The 16,736-nt window shown below is 35.5% G+C and overlaps 1 protein-coding gene across 19 annotated transcripts in view; it reads left to right on the forward strand.

Moving 5' to 3' along the window:
- Positions 1–16,736, forward strand: part of BBX (BBX high mobility group box domain containing) — a 117,801-nt gene that overhangs the window by 71,213 nt on the left and 29,852 nt on the right. For all 19 annotated transcript variants that reach the window (XM_070750132.1, XM_070750114.1, XM_070750127.1 and 16 more), the window contains 4 exons: positions 2,063–2,233; positions 5,966–6,208; positions 9,492–9,690; positions 12,024–12,091. In XM_070750132.1, coding sequence (XP_070606233.1) covers positions 2,072–2,233; positions 5,966–6,208; positions 9,492–9,690; positions 12,024–12,091 — 672 coding nt within the window. In that variant the 5' untranslated portion in view covers positions 2,063–2,071. The remainder of the gene's footprint in view (positions 1–2,062; positions 2,234–5,965; positions 6,209–9,491; positions 9,691–12,023; positions 12,092–16,736) is intronic.

Here is a 16,736-nt window from a genome sequence, read left to right on the forward strand (position 1 = left end):
TATGACTTTAAGGATTAGTCATTATTACTCATTCAGTGCCATTGTAACTTCAAACAGTTGCTGAATGAGTAGTCATTGAACAAGAATAATGTACCGGTATATCAGTTTTGTTTCGCTATAATTTATAATGTCCACTCTGTTAGGAAAGTAAAGCTTGTCATACATATGTGTGTGTGTGTGTGTGTGTGTGTAACTCTTCCCTGGTACAAGCTGATACAGGAGATGAGCCTGTAGCCTAGAGGCAGAGCCGCAGGTTCAAATCCCAGTAAGGGTGTGGCTACCTGATGAAGGCAAATAAGCCTGAAATAGATCTATAGAAGTCTCCCTTCCTTTTCATTATCAGCAAAAAATATGTTTCATACATGCATACATACATACATATGTACCATACATACATACGTAAATACATAAATTCTTATTTAAAAATAATATAAAAATTCTTCACAGGATTAACATGATCACAAGGTAAAATGAGTCTCAAATGTCAGCTACCACTTGTGTTTTTATCAATTTTTAATGGTGGTTATAACCCAAGAATAAACAGATCCTTTAAAACTTATACTTTAGAGCCATATTAGACAAATACAACATATTTATTTATTTATTTATTTATTTATTTATTTATTTATTTATTTATTTATTTATTTAGAGAATTCTAGAGCAATTTTAGTATGGCACATAGGGTTAAGATAGAGAAAAAACAACCTATTATAATTTGATTTACCATACAGTATATATATCACTCTGAAAATAATAAAAACCGAGTAGAAGTTTCATGTTGCTTTACTTTTCAAGTATCATAGATTTCCTAAACTTGGTATCCTTTTTATATTCACATATATATTCTACTTATTTTTAAGAAATATAACAGTTTTATAATTAAAAATATGGTTTAAAAACACAAGAATGAGTTACATATAATTAAGTTATATTGTAATTGAATGTAAATATATAAATCAGTTTCAAGTTAAATTACAGAAATAATACAATGCATGAAATTAACACAGCATATCAGTTGCTCCAAGGAAACAAGAAATAGTTTGTTATATATAGTATATTATAGTTAAATGTGATCTAATGAAAATGGTAATTTCCATAGTAATACTTCTTCTAAACTGAGGTGGAGGTGGTGTATTTTCATTGAAATCACCTGCAGGAGTACTTCCTTAGGCATTTTTGTGTTAATCATATATTTATAGCTAATATTAAAGGTTCTTAACCCTGGGACATCATTTGATTCTATATGCCATTAACAAGAACAGTGGGTAGCTGAGATTTCTGGTTCCACAGAGATGAATTATATCTTAGTGAAGGAAATAATGAGCCATTGGAATTATCACTCAGAAGTAATTTTGTATCTCCTGAGTATTTGCATTTTAGTGTAAATAAGTTTAGATTACAAATATTATAAAAATATTCTAAGAACATGCAGTTTAAACAATGGTAATTTTAATAGGAATTTTGGTGTTTTAGTTTAAAGCAACAGACTAGAAAGCAGAAAACCTTGACCTTTAGTTCTGCCTTAGAAGTGAAGCCGGAGTCCCTACAAAATTTTGAAATTGGGTAATGTATTCTGCAGCTTAGAAAATCACCTTTAAATTTTAGCAGTAGGTCCTATCATGTGATACGAAAAACATGCTGCTAAAATTTGAAGGTGTTTTACTGAGATGCAGGGTAAGTTATACAGTTCCAAAGATTTTGTAGGGACCATGGCTTCATGTCTAAAGCAGAACTAAAGCTCAAGGTTTCCTGATATCTAGCCAGCTGTTATTTCTGTTGTTAGTTGTTCTAGTTGTTTGATTTTCTCTCAAGATTCAAATTGAATCTGTCTTTCCCTTTCTTTGAAATAGAGGAAAACAGATCCTAACCTTCTATGTAACATTCTTGAAAAGTGCATCTTTGCTATCTTTCGTCTTTTACCCCACTAAAATTAACTATTTGTATGGAAGCATCGCAAAAATCTGAAAACTTTACAGTGAATTACTGATGAATTATTTTTTTTCAAGCATGTTTTCAATACACGTTTTAATATACAAAATATACATGTTTATTTTCCTGGCAGGTCACAGTAATGAAAGGCAGCAACAGGAATAAAGATCACTCAACAGACGGAGAAGGGACTGGAAAACGACCAAAGAGGAAGTGTCTTCAGTGGCATCCACTACTTGCAAAAAAAATTCTTGACTTTTCTGAAGAGGAGGAGGAAGAAGAAGACGAAGAAGATATTGAAAAAGTAAAATTACCCTTTTAAAAAGTAGAATTAAGAATGACACTCCTAAGTTAATGCAGATCTTGTAAAAACACAGGTTGTCCTCAACTTATAACTACAATTTAGCCAAAAATTTCTGTTGCTAAATGAGGCGGTTATTAAATGACTTACGTACACATCACAACATTTCTTACCACCGTTAAGTGAATGACTGCAATTGTTTGGTCAGTAAAACTGTTGTAAAATGAACTGGCTTGTATCAGATAAACATTGCTTAAAACATGGAACCTGGAGTAACCCCACCCACCTATCTTAATGGCTGGGCAAATGGAATACTGCAAGTATACATGGGGCTGCTACTAGAGACCATCTAAAAGCTTCATTTGGTACAAAAAGCAAGCACCCAGAGATGCATGGGTACCAATGGGTTTATACAGCACTTTAAAATGCTGATTTAGATCCTACAGGTTGGCACCAGGTTACCTTCAGAATGTCTCTTCATTGGCATAAGTCAAACCACTTTGATTTTACTAGGAAAGCATTTGATTGTTCCCATTTTTGGGAAATTACTGGACTGAGACTTAGAGGCCTTTTTTTTCTGGCATTGGGCTGACTTTCTACAGTGGCCTCCTGCCATTGTGTATTTGACACAAATTCTACTTTCTGTCCAGTTATATTTAAAATAGACCTTTTCTAAAGGGAATTGGAGAGCTGATGCAAGTTGGTATCTGAAATGTATGTTGTGCATTTTTTCTGTTGATTTTTGTATTTTTAATTTTTTTATAACTTTTGCACTTTCTGAAATAGGAGTGTGTGAGGGTATAAATGATAAACTAGAACATTATAGAGTGATGTAATAGTCTTTAATTTAATTTAATTTATTAGATTTGTATGCCATCCCTCTCCGAGGACTCGGAGCATGTAGGTAATGTAGGTAATTATCTATTGCACCTCAGTATGAAACATCAAGAAGAAGATTGAATAACAAAGTTTGTGGTCTTTGTTATCTATATTCTGATGTTCTTAAAGTCAAATCAAATGTGGATGATTTGTCCAAAACCAAAACTGTAGCTCTTTCAAAGAAGCATGAAACTGGGATAGGAAACTTAACTCTGACAATCTATTGGAAGCCAATCTGTCAGTCATGGTTCTACAACACTGATAGGTATTTCACTGAACCCTCCATTAGATATGCTTGAATTTCTGCACTGAGTAGGAAATGAAATTCATTGGTTACATGTAGTTAATGACCACCCATTCAAAGTTACACAAGCATGAATTGTATTTCTGAGTAGTACTCACAAATTCCATCTGTCCCAATAATCCCATGGGCGTGTGATCACTTTACAGTCAGCTCATGGTTTCAGCAGGGGTGTCAAACTCAAGGTCCGGGGGCCAGATCCAGCCTGCAGGGTACTTAGATTCATCCTGCGGGGGAGCTCTGGACATAGCAAAGAACTGGTCCACGGTGCCTCTGCCAGTGAAAACACGATCGTCCCGAGCCCTCTTTTTGCTGGCAGAGGGTTGCAAAGGCCATCCCTGCCAAAAACGGAACTTGGAAGCTCATTTTCTCTGACACAACACTCGGGCCACAGGCATCCCCGACTTGAGTGATGTCAAACTGCCCACACCCACTCTGGCCATGCCCACCCTCGGCCCTGAGGTCAAACTCAACCCTGATACAGTTCTCAATGAAATTGAGTTTGACACCCCTGGGTTACTGTATCCTATGGTCATGTGATTGCCATTTGTGATCTTCCTTGCTGGCTTTCTACAAGCAAAATCAATGGGGAAAATCTACAGTTAAGGTCAGAAATTGCTTTGTTAGTCTTCCCCGCCCAGCAGCAGCCACCTCTGCCATATCTCACTGGCCATCTGTTCATGCCATGTCTGAGCACCTGCACATCTTCCTTTACCAAGAACAGCAGTGACTTCATTCATTCGTCACCAGCCATCTGCCTACCATCCTATATCTGGCAGTAGCCTTCCTTAGCCCTGTTGCACTTATGCCATATTGCCAAACCTCCCCCACCTGAAAGTAGTCACTTCCTGCCCTCCAGATTGATTGCAATCCACCTGGGGATTGCAACTTCCTGCCTGCTTTGCTTGTAGGAAGCCATCAGGAAGTTGTGAACTTAATTGCCAGAATAGTTTCATGCTTTATAATCACATCACTTAGCGGTAGTTTCTTCCAGCATTGTTCTATGTTCCTCTTACATAGGTAAGTAATTGATGTTAATTCATCCTGGTCAAATCCTATTCTTGTTAATATATTGTTCTTTATAACTTTTTTCAATTCCCCATAAAATATTGAGGAAGCTAATTTTAACAATTATTGTTGATGAAATCAGAATAAGTTATCTTTTTAATTCCTACATTTCATTATTTAAACACGTTCCACTCAAACCAGGTTATAAAATATTATAAAATATAATATAAAAAATGAATTGCCTTTGACCAACCTATGCACATATACACCTGTGTAATATGAAAAACATAAAATATTTATTGACAAATTGTAATTTAAATAGTTAAAGAGTTAAAGAGGAAGTATACTTCCTCCACTCACCCACATGTCAGGGTTGGTGTAGAGAGCTTTATTCAGTCTGTTCCTTCAACAGTTCCAGTTCAGGTTTTCAGCTAACCCACAGTTGCAAGCTTAGCACAATAATTGGCTCACAACCAAATAGATAACCAAAAGCAAAACAAATTTATAGCCAAACCAAAACAGTCTTGAAAATCAAGGTTTTGCCTAGATAGGTTTAAAAAACAAACAGCTCAAAATCCCCTTCGAGATTAGAGGCTTCCACTCTAATCTTGTTCTCTGAATTTCAGGGCTTGCAAGTAGAAGTCACAGGAATAGTCCAAGGCATAGTTTGGGAGATCATTTTCATCGAAGCCAGCCACGCACAAGCTCCAGATTAACCTTCCAAGCAATGGCCGATTAGTCCACCAGACAGTTACCCGGCTGCTCCAAACACAAAACTAAAAGATCTCTGCAACTGAATTAAAACCATGAAACACAAACAACCATTTGGCCCGACCCACACACATTGCTTCCAGAAAGCCTCCCTCTGCCTGCCGTACTAAATAGCCTTCCCCGGTGCAGTCCATTAATAGGGGCAAGGCTTATTCCCCATCAATCTGGCAGATCTCCGCCTCTCTGCCCTGCGTGCTCTAGCAACTCCCAAGGCCAGCAGTACCTCCCCCTCATTGGCCTGCGAGCTCTACCCAGCTGAGGCATGTTCAGCTGACAGTTCAGGGTCAGCAATACTGGATGTGCCAGGAACGCTCTCATTCTCCGCCGAGATCACCGAGGAAGATGTGGATGAGCCATCACCCACAAGAAATATCACAGGAAGAAAGGGAAGTAGAGAGATGGGGAAAATATTAAAAAGATAAAAGAAATGCAATTTTACTGGGCAATAATTCTTATTGGAAGGGGAGGAGGGCAACGGATAGGAAGGAGGAGGAGAAGAAGTAGAGAAAGAAGAAAGACGTTATTGCAACCAACATCACATTTGATAAGATTTACATAATTTATATATTGCTTCTAGTAACAAAGACAACTGGAAATTTAAACATCTTAGTGGAGAGTCTGTTTTAAGGAGAATAAGGATTTTTTGTTGTTCTTGGATACAGACATATTTCTTTACTTGAAACTAGGTTTCAGAGCAAATAACTTGTGGATATAATAAGAAATCCTTGCCAATAACATTCCTGTATACTTTCTATCTTTTTTCCTTTGTAAAATAGGTCCAGATTCTGAGTGCTGATGGTCTTGATCACGATGCTGATGAAACAGAAGATGAGGAATCTTCAGAACAGCGAGCTCGTAGACCAATGAATGCATTCCTTTTGTTCTGCAAACGTCATCGTTCCCTTGTCCGGCAAGAACATCCTCGTCTGGACAATCGTGGTGCTACCAAAATATTGGCAGATTGGTGGTCTCTTCTTGAGCCCAAAGAAAAACAAAAATACACCGACATGGCCAAGGAGGTACACAATAACAGGATTAATGGATTTTTTAATTATATATTGTTAATTTTCTTGATATGATAATATATTTGTTTGATTTATGCTTCACATTTTTACTTAGGCAAACCCTTAAGACAGCTAACAATTAAAAATCAAAGAACAGTATATAAAATTAAAAACTAGAACTTAAAGTTTACAGTAACAAATGATAAACTTATGCAGTAAGTAAAAGTTAAAAGTGGCAAGCAGACTGAAGACAAACAAAACATTTTCAGAGCTTCCATTCCTCCCTCTTTGGTTTATTGCTCTATCTCCTTTGGCCCTTGTTTGACTTGTATAGCTTGGCCCCGGATACCAAAGGGTCCCTCCACTCTTATGTAGAGGGGATCTTTCAGTGAAATGTTTTAATAAATATCAAAAGAAGGAATTGGCAATGGTAAGAATTGCATGAGTAATGATCGAAAACATTTGGAAAGCACCCCAAAATATAATGCAACTAAAACAAGTTAAGTATGTTAATTACCTGTGTTTATTATGTTTTTTAAATTTGTAAGAATATATGCTTGAAAACCTGACTCTATTTTATAAGCTATTTAATTCCTCACATAGAGAAATTAAATCTTATCTTTGCATAGGATTAATTTTTAGAGACACATTTCAAACAAATGTGTTTTTGAGTTAAGTATGAAACATGATTATGCTTAGATAAGATGGTCCTCCAGTTATTCAAAAATTAAATAGTTAATATCATTAAGTTCTCTTTCTTAGATTTACAGGAGAATTTAGCATTATTTTAAAATGTTTTACTGTGCAGTCCTATACTTCCATATTTAGAAATACATCTGAAAGATACTTTGAATGTAGAACTACAGTAGAAAATGATAAATACCTACAGTATTTATTGTTGAGCCATCTTACTAATTTATGTCAAAAAATACTTTTATTTGTTCCTTACCAACACCAGTCCTGAGCTGGCAAAGATATTTTCCTTGTGTCAGATTCTTTAATAAGAAAGTTATAAAAATAAAGTTCATCATGCAATTAAAATGTAAGAAAAATCCCCATTACCTTGTCTGCAAAGAAGCAGCAGGGCTTTAGAGCTACCGTACTTCCCCAAAAATAAGACACCCCTCCCCCCAAAATTAAGCCCCTCTCTGAAAATAAATTCTTCCTCCAAAACTTAGCCCTCTCTGAAAATATTTAACTGCATGTGCAGCCGGTCCCTGCCATTTCCTCCAGTTAGGGTTAGAAAGACAGAACCTGGAAATCAGGTAAGATGGCAAGAGGAACCCTTTTTTGCTCTACATGCCCCAAAATAATAAGACCTCCCCAAAAATAAGGCCAAGTGCTTATTTCAGGGTTCAAAAAAATATAAGACAGGATCTTATTTTGTGGGAAACACGGTTCATTATCTTCCTCATAATTCCCACCTCAGTTATCTGACATTATTACCCCATTTGAAGATAGAAAACGGTATAACATTTAATTGGAAAGACCCTTTGACATAAGTAATTATTATTATATTTATCTAAACTAATTGATATTCTGCCCTTTGTCCAAACATGTTCAGGTAAAATTGAAAAGTAGTAATATATATATATTACTTTACATTTTTAAAAGTTTATAGCAACTAATGGTATTGTTGAGAATATTCTGTAAATGAAGTGCTACAATAAAAATAACATCATTATGTTTCCCTGGACAAAATAAATAAATAAATAAATGTCAGGTAACATTAATACATTTTAAAACTACTTAAGTACAATTTTGCTGTGGTTTTTTTATTTAGGTAATCCTTGAATTACAACTGTAATAGATCCTACAGTTGCAAATGGTGATTGTCATTAAGTGAGGTGATCCCCACCTGATGCAGCTGTTCAATAAACTTGTAGGTCATTAAACAGAGCACAGTGTCTGTCAGAGTTGGCCCTTGAAAGGCTAGTGAAGTCCCAAGCCTGGACCTCCCAAGGTTTTCACCAAGTACCCCTGATACAGTCTGCTTGCTATCCCTTGGGATCCTGTGGGTATTTCCCTTCCCCTCCCCTTTCTCTCCCCCCCCCCATTCCCCACTCCACTATACCAGGCCCCACACTCTTCCTCACTTCTGTTTTGAAGATTTCTGAGCCTCATGTTCAGGAGGTCATGTTGTGCCATGTTTTTCCAGAAGAGGCTGTCATTTTTATTGTACTTGCAATTGCTTAACACAGTCCTCCCAGCACTGCAGAAAGCTTCTAAAAACCACCTTAAGGATTTGCAGGTGCACTGATTCAGGGAGGTAGCTATTTGGCACCAGGATTCGTGGCCTTCCTTTCTTGTCCAACATGAGGTCCAGATATCTTCAAAAGGTAATGTGCAGAGGCTGATGGGCATGCACAGAGTAAGGCCAAAGCCTGGGTCCCAATGGGGAAGGATGGTAGGAAAAGAGATGGGAAGATGTGGTAGTATCCCTGTGGTCAATAATAAGGGTGAATGTTCCTGGTGGCATTGCAATGGCCATAACTTAAAACAGGATCGTATATGGCTTTTCGTATATGATCGTAACTTTGAACGACAGTTAGATGACTGGTGATATCTCAAGAACTATCTAATGAAATTAAGAAATCTTGATTAAAATGTTGACAATAAATAAACTAATTAAATTAAATAGATACATGACAAATTGAGCAGTAAATTACATATTAGGGATAGTGCAATGTAGTAGGAAATTTATCTTTGATAAAGAAAGCCTTAATTCATGGGGCAGGAAATTATTGTATAATATTCCGATAAAAACGTACAGCTTGAAAGCTGTTAAGAATTTTCTTTTAAAAATGAATATAATACTGTGCCTCTAGTAATATGAGTCTAAAAGTAAGTTTCACATTTTCTATTGAAAATAAACAATAGGACTAAGTGTTCAGCCCAATAATATTCATTCCAAGATTGTGTAAGAAACATTCAATTAAACATATAATTTTTATTCTCTATGCGGTTTAAGAGTATAACAGCAGTAATTAGGAACAAAAACTTGCCATTGAGCCTCCTTAACATTTCTTTGTCCTACAGGAAGAAATATACATAGAAAATAAAGCTTTGTATTTTCAATATTTCTTATTTTAAGGAAAATTTGTCTTTGTTATGGTGTGTATAGGCAGGCATGACATTTGTTACAGTGAGCAGCTCTCACTTCATTATGGCAATTTTTAAATGGCCATGTGTGGACTGCTTGTTTGATGGAAAAAATGATCTGCTAATCTATAAACTAATTCTTTTTTCTCAAATAAATGTGCTGTGCCTTAAATCAAACTGTTTGTTCTTCTCGTAGTATAAAGATGCATTTATGAAAGCAAATCCTGGCTACAAATGGTGTCCACCTACAAACAAACCTGTGAAAACTCAGTCACCCACACTAACAAATCGAAAAAAGCTTTGGGCTTTCCCATCAGAAGTTATAAAAGATTTGCCTAGTCCAAAAAAGTTGATGAAGACAGAAGAAACCCCTCAGCTGAATTTTGCAATGGCAGGTAAGTTTGTCAAATCCTAACCTTACAAGCTTACCAGAAGGATGCTTTGAATTGTGGCTTTTATTTGTGGAAAGAAAAACAAAAACATGATTAAGTCCCCTTCATATATTCATCTCCCATCATTAAGACCTTCCTACATTAGAATAAAGGCCTATCTAGTTCTGCATTCCATTCACATAGTGTCTAATTCTGGTATCTTTCTGAGCCATCAGTATAATAGTAACTTTTGATTTCACCTATTATTCAGATATTATGCTGATTGCAAGTAGTAGCCATTTGCTTAGTGAATTTGCCTAATCAGTTATCACTTAATTCCATCATTCTTGTTTGGGTGGAGTGGGGTTAATTCTGTTTTTCTGCCCTTCTCTCATTGGAGAAAACATAGAATGCAAAATTATACCAGCTTCTAAATACTGTATTTTTCGGAGTATAAGACATCCTCTCCCCAAAAGAGGGTTGAAATTTAGTGCATCTTACGTACTTTTTGACTTCCTGAAGCCCCGCCCCATGTGAAAGCAGGTACGCAGAATTTTTGTCAGGTCTGCAGTGTGCTCCTAGGGACTGGGAGGGCAAAACTTTTCTTACTTACCACTTTGAAATGTTGGTACATCTTATATACCGTTGCGTCTTATAGTCTTAAAATTAAGGTAGTAAATCATTTGGAATGGTGGTCCATATGAAATCTAGACTGTACCAACTTGTTGGCTTTTAAATCTGTTTCAAAAGCCATTTGGAGATTGGTTGTATGGTTGGTTGTATAGACAATTGTTAGTGCTAGGATTGTTTCCTGTGGTATGTCAATGGCTTAGAAGTTTATTGTTGTTAGGCTTAGATTTAAAAAAAAAACTTGTATATTTTTCTTTGTAAGTTTGCATAATTTGTAAACCACTCAGAATTATTCTGAATTAAATTTCATCTAAATTTCAGTAACAAAATGTAAACAAATGTGTAAACAATTTACCAGTCTTGCCGGTATCTTTTCTGGAATAATAATAATAATAATAATAATAATAATAATAATAATAATAATAATAATAATAATAATAATATAACAACAGAAACAGTAACAGTACCACCATTTATTTATAATGCCCTTTACCAAAGGGCATAACAACAAGCCATGTACAGTTTATGAAACAGACAATAATACTTAATAGGTTAATAAATATCCCCTCCCTCCCCCATACCCCGCAATTCCCTACATCCCCACATCCTGCAATAATATATAATGCAACTGGAAAAGGTGCAAAAAAGGGCAACAAGTATGATCAAAGAAATGGAGCACCTCCCTTATGAAACCAGATTGCAACGCCTTGGTCTCTTCAGCCGTGAAAGACGGCGTTTAAGGGGTGACTTGATCAAAGTGTATAAAATCATGCATGGGATAGAAAAGGTGGATGGAGAAAAATTATTTTCTCTATCACAAAATTCCAGGACAAGGGGGCACTCCCTAAAGTTCATAGGTAAGAAAGCGAGGACAAATAAAGGGAAATATTTCTTCACCCAGAGGGACATTGGTTTATGGAATTCACTTCCAGAAGAGGTCGTGACAGCTGATAGCTTCAAGGCAGGATTACAAAGATTCATGGATGCCAAGTGTATCAATGGTTATTGAAACGGATGTCCATGTGCCGCCTCTATGTTGGTTGAGGCAGGCAGGATTCCCTTGAGTACCATTTGTTGGGGGTCAAGAGAAAGGAGGGTTTTGCCTTCTCTTTCTGCTCAGGATCCCCATGGACAATTTGTGGGGCACTGTGTGACACAGAATGCTGGACTCGATGGGCTTTGGCCTGATTCAGCATGGTTCTTCTTATGTTCTTATATGGAATTGATAAAGACAGAAACATTTGATAAAGACAGGCAAACTGTTTTTAAAAATTAAAATAGTTATTTAACAATCACAAGCCCAGGATGTAGAATGTATTTATTCGTATTTATTTGTCAAATGTGTTATTGTATTTAGAGTGGATTTTTTTTAACTTATTGTGATTCATTTTTCTTAACCTGATGTTCTAATTTTAAAAAAGTAAATGCCTTGTATTACCCTTGATTCTTTTTTCAGTTAAAGGAATCAAAATCGTTCTATGGTTGTTTATGTAGGCATAAAAACCTGACACATAGATAACCTAACAGTTTTGTTAAAAAAGAAGAAGACAAAATCCATTTTTTTCCTAGGCATTTTGTGATACCTTCCGTCTAGGTTAAGTTATGCAGTTATTACAGGTTCTTTCACTATTAAGGCTCCAGATGTTTAAGGCCATAGGTTTGCCTAAACTACTTCTAAATAAATATTTAGACTAAAATGTTTCCATATATAATTTCTTTTCTGTCAGATCCTACGCAAATGGGAGGCCTCAGCATGCTACTGTTAGCAGGAGAACATGCCTTGACTGCACAAGAAGTAAGTAATTATCTTTACTGCTTAATTATTTCTTTAAAAAAAGAAAACGTTTAATAAGTTACATTACTACATAATGTATTTTCACAGCTATTTGGTACATCTTTTTTCTTGGATTAATGACATCATTTTAACATTTAACAGAGATTTTTTTTTTTTTACTGAAAGAGCTCATTATAAAATATCTACTACTTGCACACTGCCTTCTCCCCGTACATTTAGAGGATTACGGGTGAGCACAAAGAGAGTGTGAGAAAAGGGAAGGCAGAGGACAACCTGTTGCATAACTTTCATTATTTTACTCAAAGATTGATACAGTTCTTTATATTGTACAGCATGAGAATTAAATAATTAAGGAAGTAGAACCAACACTTTTTATATATAAGCTACTTAAAAGAGATCTGAAATCAAGAAATAATTCACCACTTTAGTTGTTAAAAAGTATCCTTCTCCTTCTTTGATGTGTAAAACTTCCAGAATGTTTCACATTCAAAATGTCTGCATTGTTTGTTGAATGGTGTTGAATGTTGAACTAAAGTCTTATAAAGAGGATCCTGGCGTAGGTTTTTGGAGATTCAAAATGCTGTAGGATGTAGTGCAGAGCCATATTAAAAGCATCATCTGTTGATCTATTTGCTCGGTATTCAAATAGTGGGTCCGTGTTGGTTTTCAAGTGGGACATCACTTGATTGATTATATTTTATTTTAGATGTTTATGATTTATAGCAGATGGAATTTTTGTGCTTTTTGAATGACGGCTGTGTATTTTAGTCAGAGACTTTGCTGGTGGCCATTAAATGAGCAAGCATTGTAGTGTTTTCTTTGCTAGATAGTTTTTCTCTTTTTCTAAAGAGTTTGTTATTTAAGAGAGCTTCTGTTAGCTGTTTGAATTCTGCATTGACATCTGCAAATTGCCATGTGCACTGATCTTGGGAACACTTAGAACACTGTTCAATATAAAGCAAAAATTGAATCTTTTTCTAGCCAAAGCAATTAATATAGTGAATCCTTGTTTAAACAACAATAATCTAGAGTAACTCTATTGCTAAGTGCTTTGGTGATAAAGTTTGACATGCTTGTGCCAACTTATGCCAGCAACTGTAATTGTTCTGATTGCCATTATTTAGCAAATCCTAGTTCAGCAACTATACAGAGTTATGACAGGGCTGAATGAATGGTATTTATGACCAATAGTCAAAGTTCCAGCCATCACAGCACCCTAACAGTCATATGATTGTGATAGGTCACTTTGCAATCAGAGCACACTTACAGTATTTGTAAACTACTGCAGTAATGTGATCCCCATTTGCAACTACTTTCACTACCAGTTTCCCACTAGTAAAATTAGCAGAAAAGACAGCAAGGAAGATCACAAGTTGTTTCTGAAAGATCCTGCTGTTTTTTTCTTTAGGAGTCCCACTGTGAAATAAGAACAAGATCCCAGGGATCTCATAAGCTATAGCACTGATCTGCCAGCTTCTGGCCCTGGCTCACCCACAACTTCTACCAAGCTATCCATACCCCTGCTGATCCACCCACGCTCTGTCACACCAGTCCACTATCCCCTCAACCCACAGTTAACCACAGTAACTACACACCCCTGCACTCATTGTTTGGGATTCTTACCTCCTCCTGCTTAATGACCCATTTGGTTCTGCGATGATGATGGCAAATGGTATTGCTGTTGCTAAGTAATGAAGTCATGCAACATCATGTTTTATGGTCACATCACTGAATGATAGAAATTCCAATCCCAAATACCTATGGACTAGCAGTATTGTAATGCTATTTCAATTCCATTTAGAAAATCATATGTCTACAAAGTTCTAAGAATTTAATTGTAGATTAAAGGCACTTCCTAAAAACCTTATAAAACAGAACAATGCCTATGAATTAGCATCTTTTTAAATCTTTTCTAATCTTTCCTAAACTTTAGTCTTTTAATTACAAGAATTAGGAGAAAATATTAATAGCGTTAAAGCAGAAAAAAACATTTTCCATTCTTAATTTTCATGTGTATTTCACTGGTGGAAATTAAATAGTATTGTATTCTGATAAGAATATATTTTATGACAATTAAGCTAATTATAGTAATGATTATCTGCTGAACAGTTTTAATATAAAAATGGATATTGACAATTACTAACTTTGCTTAGTTTCTTATAAAACACTTAATTATAGCAAAGCTGTCTCTTGAAGCAAAAAGCTGTGAATGATTTAGAATGCATTTTTAATGTTTGTACCTGATAATGAAAATTAATAATCAGTGCAGTTATGTGACAAAAAAATTAAGTGCAAATTACACCCTTTAGATTATAAAATAAAATGTAAGATAAATAAATGAAATGAAAATGAGAGATCTGATTGTTATTGTTGTTCATTTACTTTTATTCCTAAACCACTTTTCAGTTTTATAGTAGGATGGAAGATAATCAATGTTTCATTCATACATGAAAATCAGAAAGATCTTTGCACTTAGTTCTTCCTGAATACGATTGCAACCTTAATATTACATCTACTCATATTTGTTGGGAATTCTTATATCTGATCGTTTATTGTTGGGTTTGGGGGTGGGTTTTTATAAACTTGAAAACCATCACGGATCCACTGTTAAGCTCCCTGCAATTTGCATACTGAGCAAATAGATCAACAAATGATGCTGTTAATATGGCTCTACACTACAACCTTCAACAATGGTTCTCAACCTGGGGGTCGGGACCCCTTTGGGAGTCAAACGACCGTTTCACAGGGGTCGCTGAAGACCCTGAGTGTTAGATAGATTCCCCATGGTGTTAGGAACTAAAGCTTCTATTCTGGCACCAATCAGGTGTTTACAGTGGGGGTGTCCCTCTGACCTTCCTTCAGTTTAAAGCTCTTTTGGGAGAATTAGTGCTAGACTTATGGTTGGGGGTCACCACAACACGAGGAACTGTATTAAGGGGTCGTGGAATTAGAAAGGTTGAGAACCACTGACCTACAACATCTTGAATCTCCAAAGACCTACACAAGGGTCCTTTTTGTAGACTTTAGTTCAGCATTCAATACCATCATACTGGACATTCTTCTAACTAAACTAAATCAGGTAGCAGTACCTGAACACACTTGTAAGTGGATCACAAGCTTCCTAACAGACAGGAAGCAACAGGTGAAGCTAGGCAAAATCACATCAGCTACCTCTTCCATTAGTATAACACCCTCACCCCAGGATATATACTCTAACTACTTCTCTCTGTATATCAATGACTGCATCTCAAACGGTCCATGTGTTAAACTATTAAAGTTGGCAGATGATACAACAGTGATTGGTTTCTCTTTCAATGATGAAACTACATACAGACGGGAGGTTGAACAACTAGGCATTGTGGTGCGATCAAACAATCTGGATCTGAACATATTCAAAACTGTGAAAATGGTGGTAGACTTCAAGAGAAATCCTCCCATTCTACTACCTCTTACAATACTACACATCACAATATCAACAGTAGAGACCTTCAAATTTCTAGGTTCTATCTCAAGACCTAAAGTGGTCAACTAACATTAAAAATGTCATCAAAAAATCACAAAGAATGTTCTTTGTGTGCCAACTCAGGAAACTCATACTGCCCAAGGAGCTGCTGATACAGTTCTAAAGAGGAATGATTGAGCCTGTAATCTGCCCCTCTATAACTGTCTGGTTCGGTTCTACAACCAAACAAGACAGACACAAACCTCAGAAGATAATCAGAACTGCAGAAAAAACAATTGCTGCCAACCTGCTTTCCATTGAAGACCTGTATACTGCACAAGTCAAAAAAGGGACGTGAAAATATTTACTGAACCCTCACATCCTGGACATAAATTGTTTCAACTCCTACCCTCAAAACAATGCTATAGAGCAGTGCACACCAAGACAACTAGACACTAAGTTTTTTTCTGAACTCCATCACTCTGCTAAACAAATAATTCCCTCATCACTGTCAAACTATTCACTAAGACTGCATTACTATTACTCTTAGTCTTCTCATTGTTCCTATCACCCATCTCCTTCCACTTATGTTTGACTGTAACTTGTTGTTTGAATCCTAATGATTTATTTTAATATTGATTGCTCCTGATTGCTTATTTGTACCTTATAACAATCATTAAGTGTTATACCTCATGATTCTTGACAAATGTATCTTTTCTTTTATGAACACTGAGAGCATACAAATCTAATATATTATTATTATTATTATTATTATTATTATTATTATTATTATTATTATTATTATTATTATTATTATATGCACCAAAGACAAATTCCTTGGGTGTCTAATCATACTTGGCCAATAAAGAATTCTATTCTATTCTATTTTAGTATATTAGGAACCTTGTCTTTTGTCAGTTCCTTTTTCTTCTTCAAGTTAGTCTCATATCTGTACCTATCCTAATTTAAAATACATTTGGTTTATTCATCATTTGCTTTTTATTCATCACTTCCTTTTATTTTAAGAAATTTCTATTCTTTTTTATATATTTCTTAAAAGACAAGAACATTCTCATTTTCTCTGATGCCTATGTTTTTTAGAATATACTATCATGACTATTGAAATGTCTTTCTTAATTTTGGTTAAATCAACATTTTTATGACTGTTGTCTTTTATTGCTACTCTTCAGATATTATTCATTC

This window comes from Erythrolamprus reginae, chromosome 4 (assembly GCF_031021105.1).
Source record: "Erythrolamprus reginae isolate rEryReg1 chromosome 4, rEryReg1.hap1, whole genome shotgun sequence".
Taxonomy (NCBI): Eukaryota; Metazoa; Chordata; class Lepidosauria; order Squamata; family Dipsadidae; genus Erythrolamprus; species Erythrolamprus reginae.